The sequence below is a fragment of the Monodon monoceros genome, unplaced genomic scaffold (assembly GCF_005190385.1).
Source record: "Monodon monoceros isolate NGI ecotype Baffin Bay Population unplaced genomic scaffold, NGI_Narwhal_1 Super_Scaffold_6, whole genome shotgun sequence".
Lineage (NCBI taxonomy): Eukaryota > Metazoa > Chordata > Mammalia > Artiodactyla > Monodontidae > Monodon > Monodon monoceros.
Window position 1 is genome coordinate 59,562,712 of NW_021703783.1, and position 14,539 is coordinate 59,577,250.

Here is a 14,539-nt window from a genome sequence, read left to right on the forward strand (position 1 = left end):
CATAAACATGGTTCAAATTCCAGTTACTCTGGTGTGATATATTAACTGTGTATAACTGGATAAAAGTATCAACTTCACTGTTTCAGTCCACAAATCACTACATAAATAACAGATCCCGTTGTGATCAATGACCAATCACGTCAGTTCTTTCAAAGTCTGTTGTTCATGCACAAAGTCTGTTCATGCAGACAGAAAGGCATGTAGTCATGTTGCCTCTGGGTTTCCCAGTGATGCAAACACATGATATTTTAATAAAATCAATACTGGAAAGAAAGAATTGGCCAAAAAAGATGAAAGTGAAGCAAAGAAAGAAAAAAAGTGATAATGCTGGAGGCGAAATTTGAACTGAATATAAATGTAGTTAGAAAGAAAAAATTGATAGTGAGGATGTAGACTCTGCCACCATTTGAGAGACTATCGATATACAGTTAGAAGAACTTAATGAAGGTGAATTTATCAGTGTAAGCAAGGAAAGCGATTGGGATGAAAAGGATATAGATGCCCCCAGAGAGAGTGATGCCTGCAAAAACGCCACATTAAATGACCTCATAGAGATATTTCATCAAATTGAAAGTGCAAAGGATAAAATTTGGAAGCTGACTCAAACTTAGGAAGGAGTATAATAATCCGTCAAGACATAGAAAAGATGATCAGTACTCACTGTAATTTATAGGATGAGAAGTTAGGCGCTATTCAAGCTATTCTTTTTGTTTTAAATATAAATTTATTTATTTATTTTTGGCTGTGTTGGGTCTTCATTGCTGCAAGTGGGCTTTCTCTAGTTGTGGCCAGCGGGCGCTACTCTTAGTTGCGGTGCACGGGCTTCTCATTGTGGTGGCTTCTCTTGTTGCAGAACACGGACTTGAGACACGTGGGCTCAGTAGTTGTGGCACACAGACTTAGTTGCTCCGTGGCATGTGGGATCTTCCCGGACCAGGGCTTGAACCCATGTCCCCTGCATTGGCAGGCGGATTCTTAACCACTGTGCCACCAGGGAAGTCCCCAAACTATTCTTGATAAGTTTTTTTATAAAGAAATAAAACACTTTAATTCTCAATGTTTCTAATGTTTTAAATTACATACTAAATCAATATTAGTTTTACTACATTTTCATTTCCCTAAATATTTATAGTCAACAGTAAGAAAGTTTTTAATGTTTTGATTAAAATGTTTAAAGATCACAGAACAATTGTAATTATGCATCCATGCCTTTGCACCAGCCATTCCTTCTGTCCCTCCTCCCACCTCTGCTTCTCTACCTGACAATCTCATATGCATTTCTCAAAACCCAGGTCAGATGTTAAGATTGCTTTGCACAGTTTCAGCTTGCTGTGTAAAGAGAGGACTGCCTGGGAAATAAAGTCACAGCTTTCTGCACACCCAAGTTTGTGAGTCTATAAAATTCATACATCCTGAAAATTTGATAGATTTGTATGGATGTCTCCTTCAACATCTTGTTAGAAGATTTTGCTTTCGCCTAATAACTGGCATGGCATAGTACAAGGGTGCTGGACTAGGTTATTGGGAGGCTTGTGTTCTGGTCCAGCTTTGTGGTTAAGTAGCAGTGTAATCCAGGCCAAGTCACTTAAGCCCCTTCCATTTCCCCTCTGTAAAATACAGTGAATATGAATTTTCAAGGTACTTTTGAACTCTACATTTCTGTAATTCTCTACCATTATCAAAGAGAGATAAAGGAAGGGAGAGAAAAATGCACCCCCCCGAAAGACTATTGCCATTTTCATAGTAACAATAAATGTTTATGGAGTGAATAAATGATTAGCATGATTTTGGTGAGGTAGGTGGAGCTATGCAAATATTGATGCTGGTAAGAAGCTGCTGTTTACTAGCAGCTATAGCTGCTAGTAGCTATAGCCACCTTGATAACTTAGGGAACCCTATTATGTATTCTTCAGCTTGGTTGACCATTTATTCACATACTCATTGGGCACAGTGCTAGGCACTAGATGAGAAAAACTCAAGTCCTGCTTTGGAGGATCTCCCACCGTGGTGGGGAAAACAGTTCATGCTTCCCAAGGTAGGGGCATTTAAACTGGATTTTGGAAAATGCATATGAGATAGCCCAATAGAGAAAGAGAAATGGGGTTGGGAGGAGGGCATTTTAGGAAGAGAGGATGGCTGGTGCAAAGGCATGGATGCAGAAAATAATATGAACAGCACTGAGAGTGGAGTGATCAACAGAGGATAGGTGGTGGGAAGATTTAGAAAACACTCTAGGTATTTCTAGTAGGAAGGTTTTAACGGAGAGAATTAGGTGCTTACAAAATTGCTGGAAGGGATGGAAATGAAGTAGGGGGTTGTTGTGCAATGTTTACATCATGTCACCACGGCTGCTACCCAGAGGTTGGGGGATGCTGTTTCCTCACAATGGTTGGGAACAGTGTGAAACCACTGCCAATATCACAGCTGGTACATAGTCTTTGACTGGACAGTAGAATAAAGTATGGCTGGTAAAAAACTCAGCCTGATGCCATCTGTTACTATAGTGTAAGAGGAAGAACAACTTCAGCTTCCTTTCTCTCCACCAAATCCTGCATGAGTGTATTTAACTGACAGGATCACATCTAGAACCTGGTAGCAAGGGGATCTGGGAAATGTAGTTCCCAGCCTCCCAGACCCTGTGATAAAGAACTCAGAAAGGGATTGGGAATGAATGCTGAGGGTCAATAGACAATATCTAGCATAGCTGGGAAGCCAAGTTGGGACCAGACTGTGAGGGGACTGGAAAGGCATGCTAAAAGTATCAGAAAATGCTGCATGGGATGCCACTGAAAGTTAAAAGCAGGATTTTCACAATTCAATCGGTTTTATAAGCATTGATGGCATAGTAGATGCCATTCTTCTAAACGAAGAAAACCCCAAGCTCTATACCACAATAATTTATTAAATAAATAATATATGTATAACCATGCAATGAAAAACTCCTCTAAAGGTTTTTTAAAAATTATGTACAGTCAACCCTTAACACAGGTTTGAACTGTGCAGATCCACTTTTACAATTTTTTTTTTTCAAAAATAAGTACTAGAGGGCTTCCCTGGTGGCACAGTGGTTGAGAGTCAGCCTGACGATGCAGGGGACACGGGTTCGTGCCCCGGTCCGGGAAGATCCCACATGCCGCAGAGCGGCTGGGCCCATGAGCCATGGCCGCTGAGCCTGCGCGTCCAGAGCCTGTGCTCCGCAACGGGAGAGGCCACAACGGTGAGAGGCCCGCATACCGCAAACATACATACATACATACATACATACATACATACATACATACTAGAGTACTACAACACAATCTGGGGTTGGTTGAATCTGTGGATGCAGAGCCAGGATGTGGAAGAGCATCAAATATGGAGGGCAAGGGGCAGACTGTAAGTTATACATGGGTTTTCAACTGCATGGAGTGTCAGCGTGCCTAATGCCCACGTCATTCAAGCGTTAACTGTATTTGTGCTAACTCATCACCCATTTATTTATTGGGCGCACATTTTGTGACAGGCATTGTGAATACAGATATAAAGCACCCATGGTCTCTGACATTAAGAAGCTAATGTCCTTTTTCTTTTCGGTAAAGACTAAGAAAGTTTTAGAGGGTTATTTGGTAGGTTAATTCATTGATTCTCAAAGTACCTTCGGCTGAACCTTGTAAGAGGAACATCTTGTAAGATGCTAAGAAAAAAAATGGTCCCGCTATCAAACCAGGTTTAAAGAATTTGTATTTTATTTCCTCTTGCAAATTTCAACCTCTAATAAATCCTGTAGTAAAACATTAACTATTTAATTTTGTTTTACCAAAATTACCCACTGTTGACTCCTAATATGTATCAGCAGTTGAGTTCTTCAGAGCACAGTTGGGGAAAGACCAGCTGCTTGTATAGAAGAGCCAATCAAACTGAAGGCTACCACTGTGCTATTTACAAAAAAAGGGTTTAGATATGAGAGAATGAAAAGAAGAAAATTATTGTAGCTTCAGGTGTGATTTCATTTCAGAAGCATTTGCAGGACAGAAAGGACATTGAACTAATCAAACCAATCTTAATACTAAAAACATTAATAGCTATCAAAAATTAATTTCTTAAGGATGAGCTATTAAGTGCCATAACAATCATCTAGGAAGATGCAAATCTTGGACAGTGGAAGGTTATAACTATTTTAACAGGATGTTAAATGGTGAGCTTGGCCACAGCAGCAAATTATAGTTGCATTCCAAAAAATTGATCAAGGAGGTTTTGCAAACCAGTTACACACTATGGAACCCCTTAACCTACAAGGCCTTGAAAGAGCCTTGAAAGGGTGGAGCAAATGGAAATAGAAATGGATTTTGTGGAGAGTTATGCTGTGGTCCTTCACCTGTGGCTCTAGGGAGGCCTCCCTAGAGCCACTAAGGGGAGCTGTGGGGTGTTGCTCACCTCACCTCTTGCCTGCAGTTGAGACGCTTTCTCTTGTATGACTCTGGCCTGGGGGATCTGGGTGGGATCGCAGCTTTGGCAGAGAGCGGGGAGGCTGCGTGAGTTTGGCTGGGCCTTCTCTCCAAGAATCAGACAAAGAGCACTGGATGTGGGCTAAGACGGCAGATAGAGGCAGCCTGGGGCTGTTCTAAATCCTGCCCAGTAGGCTATCTGGAGTGGATGCAGGAAAATCAGAGACTGGGGGAGAATATCAGCTGGAGGAAAATGAATTGCCTGCAGCACAGAAAGTTCAGGCAAGTGTTCCCAAGCTGAGGCTTCTGAGGAACTGTCCACACAAAACAGCTCCAACCTCTGCCAGTCCCACCGTATGAGAAGCCTGCTTACGACAGCGCCTGTTAAACCGTTGATAATGCTGCGGCCTTTACCTCTCCCACTGCCCCTGCTTTGACCTTGCTGGGCACAGAAATCTAGGCCAGCTCACTGGGAGAGGAGAGATGCCCAGCAGAGAAAAGACAAAGGACCATCATCGGTGACCAGGCTACAGCGAGCCCCAGTGGCAGAAGTTTTAAATGCTCATTCTGCGTCGTGAACCGAGACTGTCTTAACTTAAAATGACTATAGAACTTCTATTATTTACAGTAACAAGGAGGTCACAGCACCTGACCTCGTGTTCCTACAAGGGTTAGTGCATTACCCCCACTGACCAGGCTTAAAGGGACACTGGGAGACAAAACTAACTTGCTTCCACGATTACCCCATGAGTTCTGCTTGTTCAATGTACCCTTTACACCGTTAAAGACAACCGACACAGGCATGTGTGAGAAGATATTGGTAGATGCCTGCAATACAGCAGGGCCTTGTTATAACGTAACATGCCACTAAATACAGGCTGGTAAAATCCTAATCCTGTCGTGTGTGTAGAAGCAAATCTATCCTGGGTTATTTTAGACACGTCTGTAAGATGAAGGCTAAAGACTGGGACAAGAAGTGATGTGTTGAATCTAACTGAAGGCTGGCAGAGGGGCGAGACCTGTTGCAGCAGGTCCTACGGTCCCTCCTTTCACCATTTTGGGGGTTTCCGGAGTCCCAAGTGCCAGGCTTGACGCTGGGGTTTCAAAGCTGTTTCCCCAGCACCTGACAATTTAGCAGGGGAGACTGACAACAACGCAACCACTAACGGACTCCGGAGATCATACGAGCTAAGGAAAGTCAGAGTAGGTCAGCGTGGAGGTTCATTTACAAGTGAGGGTTAACAATAGAATTTGGCTTTGAACTACAGGTGGGCATTTGCTAGACTGAGAAGCATTTAACCTTGCAGGTAACATGAGAAATCAGGAGGTAGTCTCACCTGTGATTCTTACATTGGTGAAGCTTCAGAGTCATCTGGAAGCTCCAAACCCCCAGTGATTCTATCTCTGGTAGAAATCAAAAGCTCGATAGTATAGTCCCACAACCCTCCCAAGCTCCCACATGATTCTGATACAGTAAATTTTGGCATTTGGGAACCACTGGAAGGGCTCAGCAAAAGGATCTGACTTGGGTTTATGAAGGTCTGGTTGGCTGTTCTGCAACGGTGAATGGTTTTACTGAAATCGGTACCCACAGAAAGCCCAACAAACACAACCAACAACTCTTGTTAAAATGAATTAACTTTTATTGCTATTTTATAAAGCTTAATACTTTGCTAAAGGAAAAAATTATATAGATAATATAGCCATTAGAAGAAAGAGCAGAGCTAAGTGATACAAAAAAAGCAGTAAGCAGCAATAAAATTAATACCTACACAAAACTAGCAGTGCAATAGATAAAGCAGAAAGCAGCTTTACACTGGGAAAAAAGTTATTTAAATACAGAAATAGCACCTTACAAAAAGGAACTGAGAAATGTAAACTTGGTAGGTAGATTCAAGTATAAAAGTTATACCCCCAACTCTTGTACCAGAATGAAAGGGTTTCACAAACCCTGGACAGTGTAGGGCACACACACACACCTCCCTCAGTGCTGACTCAAAGCTGCATTTCCTTAGCAGGATCACTGACAATCTTTTTTTTTTTTTTCTTCTTTTACGAAATTATACAATGATAGACTCAAGATTGCCACGGCTTCTTCACCACCCCTAATATCCAAGTCTAGCTCAGCTGCTCCACTACCATCAGTTGCTCCGTAACAAACAAATTCATATTCCCGACGGAAACAACCACTGCATTATTATTTCTACACATCACAAAGACACATGGAGAAGTGGGTACTGAAAACAAAAGGAACCTGCTCTTGGTTTTCTATTGCTAAGTATGGTCACAGAATCAAAATCTCATTTATGGGTTTGTTTCTTAACACCCCTCAAGAACTGTGGATCCTCTGAGGTTTATGTGGTCATATCGTGAACAGAATTACAAAAAAAAAAAAAGGATAGCAGAGAAGTTAAAGTGGTGGGCATCCAAGAACAGTGAGGGGAAAATCGGTCTGTGTTTTCATCTAAATATAGACCTCTCAAGTGAAAATATTTTGTGGAAGGTCTGAAGCATTGATATATTTAAAATGCATGTATCCTGTGCAGATTTATATGCCACGTGTCTCATAATCTACTTGAAAAAGGCATATTTTTATTTCGATAGGGAACCCATCGTATTAGTTCAGGGTAATCGTTACCATGCAATTAGATTAGCTGATGATGAGAATCACATTGTTTATCAGTTTAACTCTAGAGAATTAAACTCTAGAGCGTTCACAGTCTTGTGAACAAGGCGGAAAGAATATCATCTTGTAAACTTTAAAAGTTTAGTGTTGATAAAAATTTTATATAATAGCAAATTTATTTAATCTTGCTACCTACCTCAAGTTTTCAAAAATCCTGTGGGGGTGATAAGGCTAATATTATCCTGTAGTTAATATAAAGCTACTTTATTCAGACTCCCAGAGTCTCTTAAATTAATATCTTTATTCTTTCATATAACATTTTCTTGGGTCCAAAAAATAAAAATAAAATCCTACACCAAGATTCCACAGCTAAGAAGTATAAAAAAGGAGAGAGGAATAAAGAAAGGAAGGAATGAAGGAAAGGAGGGAAAAATGAAGGGAGGGAGGAGGGAGGGAGGGAGGGAAGGAGGAAGCCATTTACTCTGAAGAGACGATGAGGTAAATAATACATCTAGGCATACAAAGATCTAGTTTGGCTACTTAATGAAACCCTAAAGTAATATGGTTTAACAAAGGGATACTGGTAAGTTTCCAGAATTATATTTATGCTAGAACAACGATCCCCTGCACTCTCTGTTCTTATTTTGCAGTTCTAGGAAAAATAACTCTGATTTGAATATTCTTGGATTCTGAACATCAATGTGTCCGTTTTCCCTCTTATTCTTCCCAACATGAAGAAAAAAAAGTAAAAGAAAATAAAGTATCACCTATTGTCCTACATCAATTTCTACGCTGTCACTCTTCAGAATTCTACTAAAAGGTCCCAACTAGGTTCCAATTTTCCATATAATTCCTTTCTACCATCCTGATTTATTCAATAAACAGCAATTGCTAGAAGACATCCCATACCTGACGTTCTACAGTTAACATTTAAATTAAAACACGAGGGCATGTAGTGAAGGAAACTGAACATAGTAGGATTTTTTTTTTTTTTTTTTTTACAAACGAACAGTAAAACCTCACTGTTCACACAGTTATTGAGAAGCAGCTATCTGGCTGCTAGAGTTCATCTTAATTCTCAGGCCCAGCTCAGGTTAGCACAGTTCATTATAGCAAGGTGTGTCTTCACAGTTATTTTGGTCTTGACATTCCGTCATGTATATACACTTATCCACATTATTACTAGGTTGTAAAGTAAGTGCAGGGCAAATTATAGGAAAAAAGTACAAACATTCAAGTCGTCATACCCTGAAAAACATGTGTTTTGCTGTCGTTGTAAACTTTTTGCACTAAATCCCACTTCAGGAAAAAAATAAATAATACCATAGGATTCAAACTGAAGTTGGCTTCCTGATGAAGCCGAAGGAAGCAGTAGCTTTTTCAAACTGCAGAAAGGAAGTTTCTCTCACCACAGATCTACTCGGGGTGAGTGGGAATACACGTCAAGAACGCTCAACCCAGTTAAGTGCTAGACGGGCCTCCCCCACTTTAGAAAAACCACAAGGCTCCAGGAGGCTGTTCAGATCTCCTTCCAGCAACAAGATGATTCTTGAATGAAAACCACAACAGTCAGTTGGTGCTTCCACTGTGACACCACGAACAGAGTCTGGACTCTAACTGGTAAGAAATGCACGATTAGGAACAATTACTTTCAGGAAAATAGATGCTTCCTGAAGATGGATAGTTAACATTAGAACCAGGGGATGCAGGAGAGAGGAAGGATGCATGCTGAAGACCAGATGGTTTGCATTCTAGCTTCTGTTCACCATTAGGACATGACCTGTAACACAGGGAAATTCAGGCACCTCCATCCCACCCCTGCTGGGCAAAGCGTCAGGTTAGTCGGCCCCGCCGCTGGGGATTTCGAGCCTCCTCTGTGCTGAGCTGGTGTTTCGTGACTGATTCCTTTCTCTTCTCCTAAGGACAGGGTCCCCGAGGCTGCCAGGCGTCTTGAAAAATGTCTCTCGATGTGTGCGTCGGATGCTCTTGGGGGTCACTGGAACTGGTGACTAAAATAGAGAAGGAACAAAAAAGAGTACATAAAAACAGAAGTGAAGTCAAATTGTACCCAGTCTCTGAACTGGAAGCCCCCTCTTTTTTTAATTGAAGTAGAGTTGATTTACAATATTGTGCCAACCTCTGCTGTAGAGCAAAGTGACTCAGTTATACACATAGATGTTCATTTTTTATATTGTTTTCCATTATGGTTTATCGCAGGATATTGAATATAATTCCCTGTGCTCTACAGTAGGACCTTGTTGTTTATCTATCCTACATATAACAGTTTACATCCACTGATTCCACACTCCCAGTCCTGCCTCCCCCTTGGCAACCACCAGTCTGTTCTCTATGTCTGTGAGTCTGTTTCTATTTTGTAGATAGGTTCATTTGTGCCATATTTTAGATTCCACATATAAGTGATATCATATGGTATTTGTCTTTCTCTTTCTGACTTACTTCACTGAGTATGATCATCTCTAGTTAAATCCACGTTGCTATAAATGGCATTATTTCATTCTTTTTTTATGGCTGAGTAGTATTCCACTGTATATATGTACCACATCTTCTTATCCATGGACATTTAGGTTGTTTCCAGGTCTTGGCTATTGTGAATAGTGCTGCTATGAACATAGGGGTGCACGTATCTTTCTGAATTATAGTTTTGTCTGGATATATGCCCAGGAGTGGGATTGCAGGATCCTATGGCAACTCTATTTTTAGTTTTCTGAGGAATCTCCACACTGTCTTCCATAGTGGCTACACCAACTTACATTCCCACTAACAGTGTAGGAGCCCCCTCTTGACCCGTGTCGCTGTGATCCCCAACGCAGGTATTCCATCCTCTTTGCTTTTCTGTCACACTCCTCCAATGTATCTCCTTCACAACACTTACCACAGTTGGAAATTAGCTGATTTATTCTGTGTGCAGAAAGGCAGCCTAGCGAAGAGGTCACAAGTGTGGCACTGACACCTGCAGCCAGGGTTTGGGCTCTGCCATAACTAGCTGTGTGACCTCGGGCAAATTACTTAACCAGTCTGTCCCTCAGTTTCTTCATCCGTAAATGGGGATGATAAAAGTACCAACTTAGCAGGGTTGCAACAATTAAAGGAGATGAGATTAATAAAGCACTTTAGATCATGCCAGGCAAGTAGTATGTGCATGTGTCTTTGCTCTTTGTGTTTACTTGCTAATATTTATCCTCTCATGTTACATATTTATCCCTTTAATGTGCCCTAAAAGGGCAGGGACCATTATCCTGTTTACTGTTACATCTTTACTGCCTAGGTCAGTGCCTTGCACGTAACTGGTGATCAAGAAGCATATGCTATATTATAATCGCCTTGTTTAAAAACTAACATGTATCTTTCAATGTCTAACAAACTTTTGAGCCCCTGAATTACTTATCTAAAATACTTTTGGTCACAACGTAACTCTTTCTCTGGGAGAGAAATAATTACTCTGAACGATGCCTAATGAATAACAGGAATTCAACAAATGCTCACTGACTGACCTACAGATGGAGTTGGGGGAGGCAAATAAAGCACTGATTAATTTATATCGATTACAGACATTTATCTATGTACATCTGTATCTATTTTGAATATGTATATATATACACATCAAGGAAACAATGGATATATTAACATATAGCCATTGCCTCCTAAACAATGCATTTTATGAAATGATAGACGCTAAAAATCTTTGAGCTAGTATCAAGACTTTCGTTTCCCTGGATTGTTTCTATAGCTGCACAATTAAAATTCAGGACGGTCTCCGTTATTGACCTAATGAAATAAGAGCTTGGAGAAATCACCTGAATATTCAGCATGCGTCACAAATCCCCATGACTATGCTTCAAATAAGTTCCTCCTGAGTCTAAGAAACAGAGTGACACCTAAAACGAGTTTTGCCTCTAAAGCACAGGATCTCCCACCTTCTGTCTCCATGCTTTATGAAATAAGCAGAAACCTCTGGGTCTACAATGGAAGCCAGGTAGAATCTGATGTAGCACCCCTGTCCTACGGTTGTTTGGCTAAAATCTGATTAAACGCAGGCAAATGCTATCACGGAGTGATGCTCCTTCTTGTGCGGAGCTGAAATGAACCTTCGGGACTCACCTGTTGTAATTGTACCACAGAGGCTGGATGTCCTCCGTAAACGGGGGACTCGGGCTGGATGATGCTGTGTGATCTTGACATCACCGGACTCAGGTTAAGTGAGTGTGGACCCTGAAGCTGAGCATCTGTGGAGGGGAGTGTCGATGACTTTGGATTAACCAGGGCAGCAGGGCCGATGAGGAGGTGAGCTGTTGATCCAAGGCCAGGCAAGCCGAGATTCACAGGTCCCGTGCTTGGGAGAGCACTGGAAGCAGAGGACACCGGCCCGGGCATCGTGGGTGAATAGAGAACAGGAAAAGGGCCCAGCGTCGGCGATGGCAAGACCATGCATGGAACACTGAGCGGCGGCAGCTGACCTGAAGACGGTCCCACAGCACGGGGGGTCTGATTGCCAGATAAGAGCACACTGAAACCATTTAGTCCTGGAACAGAAGCAGAACAAGGTGAAAGTCAGGGCAATGTGAAGACACCGTCCAAGCTCCCGCCCCTCAGGGCCCTTTCAAACGGGAGCCCACTGTCAATCAACCCTCACGCCGCAGCCTGGCCACCCGCTCTGTGCTCTCCCAGCCCCGCACCGCCTCCTTGCCACAGTGGCCACCGCTGAATTCCCACAGTTACCTATGTGACAGTTTGGTGGATGCTTGAGTCTCCTGAGAGACTTTATTAACATGAGCTCCACTGAATCCAAATTGAGGAGGAAAGTGAACTTGGTTGGGAACAATGATAGCTTCCTTTTTACAAAACTTCTAACAGAAATTTATATTTCCCTCAATTAAGACCACAGGCAACAAATCACAACAGAATGAACGGTACCTTGAATTTATCACTAGTAAAAAGCACAGATGTATTCATGTAATGTTACCACGATGGCAGATGTCTTAAGAGTCTAACGGTCCCCACAACTTTGAAGTTATGAGAGGCTTGCACTTGCTGTCAGATCTTTTTATTACTATAATTTAAAAAATTCCTTTTCTAACTGGATTTCAATATAATTGGCTTCCTCTGTAATCCTATGTATTTAATTCTCTGCATTTGTAAACATCCTGAGGAGGAATCCACAGCCTTCACCATAGAGTCCAAGGGCCCATGGCCCAGAAAAAGCTACTGATCCCTATGCTGGGCTGTCATTTTCATTCTGAAGAAGCCGGGTCCGTTTTTTTTATTTATTAAGGTATCAGCAACACTGAGTAGCGTGCTTAGACGAAGCCCTAACAAAATATTTGCTAAAGGAATAAAGAATGTTTTCTAGATAAATGAGAAATAACAAACACCTACCTAACCTGTGACGGGAACAAGGGATTGAAGAAAATCACTTTAAGTCTCTTTGCAAGAAAGCAGCCTCATGTACACAATGCATATTTTAAAAATTAGGTATCTGTTATATTTCAGCTTTATTTCAAGAGTAAGAGCATTTATTGAGTCTTACTAAGCGTCAGGCACTATTATTCTAAGTGCTTTAGATGTATTATCTTGTTAAATTTCATCCAATTTTCATGGCACCCCCATGAAGCAGGTGCTCTTATTATTGCTGTTTTACCAATGAGGAGGGCTGAATACTTAAGTTCACGTGGATAGTAAGTGGTTTTAATGTCCAGCCCTCTCACTCCAGCCCTGCACTCGACCACAAGGACATGTCAGCACCTCTGAATATTGAAGAGATCAGCATGTGAGCTGCACATGGTGGCCAGGACGTTCACACTGTTAAACTGAACCACGGCCAGATTCAGCTGAATTATAAAAACAGAATCACCTTTTGAATACGTTGTGCTTTTTACCAAGTAAAGTTGAATGCGTTAAAAATAAATTACCCACCCTAACTGTTTTCTCCTTATCCGTGAGGTTGGTGAAAGTGAAAGCAGCCTCTGCCTTCATTTCGTCGATGGAGAAAGCAAGGGGCTAGGACTGAAATGACTCAGAGGCAGCTCATCAATGCACCAGCTTGGTCGGGTGACATGAACAAACATTCAAACATCAAATTTATGACCCGAGTACCCCAAGGGACTCGAAGACATGACACCCCTTACCTGCTGGCGACTGCACGTAAAGATACTGTAGCAAAGAGGGCTCTTTGGTGCTTTCATTTTCTTTCGAAGGCTTTTCTATCTCTGTACTCCTAGAAGGATTTCCCCACTCAGAAGAAATGAAGCAGTCTGCTGTAGCCTTCCCCGAAACCTCCTTTGCAGCAGAAAGTTGTCCATTCATGTGAATGTCTTCATGGGGTGCAGGTCCCCTTTTATCCACGGTCTTGGAAGAGGCAATGTCCGTGGAATCTAAGGGTTTCTAAGCACAACCCAACCAGGAACCAGAAAAGCAAGTCAAAATCCCAGCAGTAAATTATAATAACAGCTTTCTCCAAATAGCTAACAAATAAACAAAAAGGTCAGACACAGGTGTGTGCCACCCTGATTTGTGTATGTCAGTTGTTTCTGTCATATTTATAGGAACGGCCTGAAGATCACTGTCACGTCATGCGCTTCTGTAGGCTTACGATTTCTTAAGCACAGAAACGATGGAGATTTTAATAATGGGAAACTGGGTATGGTGTTTAGACTGCGAAATAAATTTCTGAGCTGGAACACATAAAGGGTGTTGATGCTGCAGGCTTTTAGGGCTTGATAAGAATTGCAGGGCTGACCCAAAGCTGTCTTGGTTATCTAAGACACGTATATATAGATATACCAGTCAGTCTTTTCCTTCCGTTTTGCAACCCCAGGCTAGATACAAAATTAGAAAAATTCATTCTGGCAGGAGGAAGGCATAGAGGAGGAAGGGTCTTAATTAATGGACTGATTTCCATGAGGTGTGCCTCCCTGACCCTCTACAAACAGCGGCAGGGAGAGTGCTTCTGCTTCCTGAGAGTCTGACCAGTCATATCTCATTAACCTCCGAAAGGCTACTGTGGACAGCTCAGAGTTTTGTTCTTTTCATTTTGTGGCTAGGGAAACGGGCCCTCTGAGCAGTGACCCGAGCACTGACATAGACACTGAGGGCCAAACGGCACCTACATTCTTGACTGTGGACCCCAGGTGCACCCTGGATTAAGATGATTATTTCATCAACGTGTTTAAAAAAAAAAAAAAAAAAGTATAGCAAAAAAGACTGGGAAAGAATATACAAACATGTTGACAGTGATTGCCTCTATGTGGTGGGATCATGGGTAGGTTTTTTTCCCCTTATACTTTTTAGCGTTTTATGCAAAGTGTGATTTTTATAAAAATCACTTTTGTTACAGTACTGCTTCATGGCAAGATTATTTGGGGCGGCCAGTCCTGGGCTTAATTATACAAGTGACACATGCACCGCTTCCTATTCCAGACTCAGTAGCTTATCTGCGTGTCTCTATTGGGAAGGAACTACGGGTCGACGGGCC

At 41.8% G+C, this 14,539-nt stretch overlaps 1 protein-coding gene across 1 annotated transcript in view; it reads right to left on the reverse strand.

Moving 5' to 3' along the window:
- Positions 1 to 8,633: 8,633 nt before the first annotated feature.
- E2F7 (E2F transcription factor 7) overlaps positions 8,634 to 14,539 on the reverse strand; it is a 30,079-nt gene continuing 24,173 nt past the window's right edge. The window contains exons 11-13 of the mRNA XM_029206143.1: positions 13,194 to 13,449; positions 11,170 to 11,591; positions 8,634 to 9,059 (exon numbers count right to left, since the gene is read on the reverse strand). Of these exons, the coding sequence (XP_029061976.1) occupies positions 8,889 to 9,059; positions 11,170 to 11,591; positions 13,194 to 13,449 (849 nt within the window). The 3' untranslated portion in view covers positions 8,634 to 8,888. The remainder of the gene's footprint in view (positions 9,060 to 11,169; positions 11,592 to 13,193; positions 13,450 to 14,539) is intronic.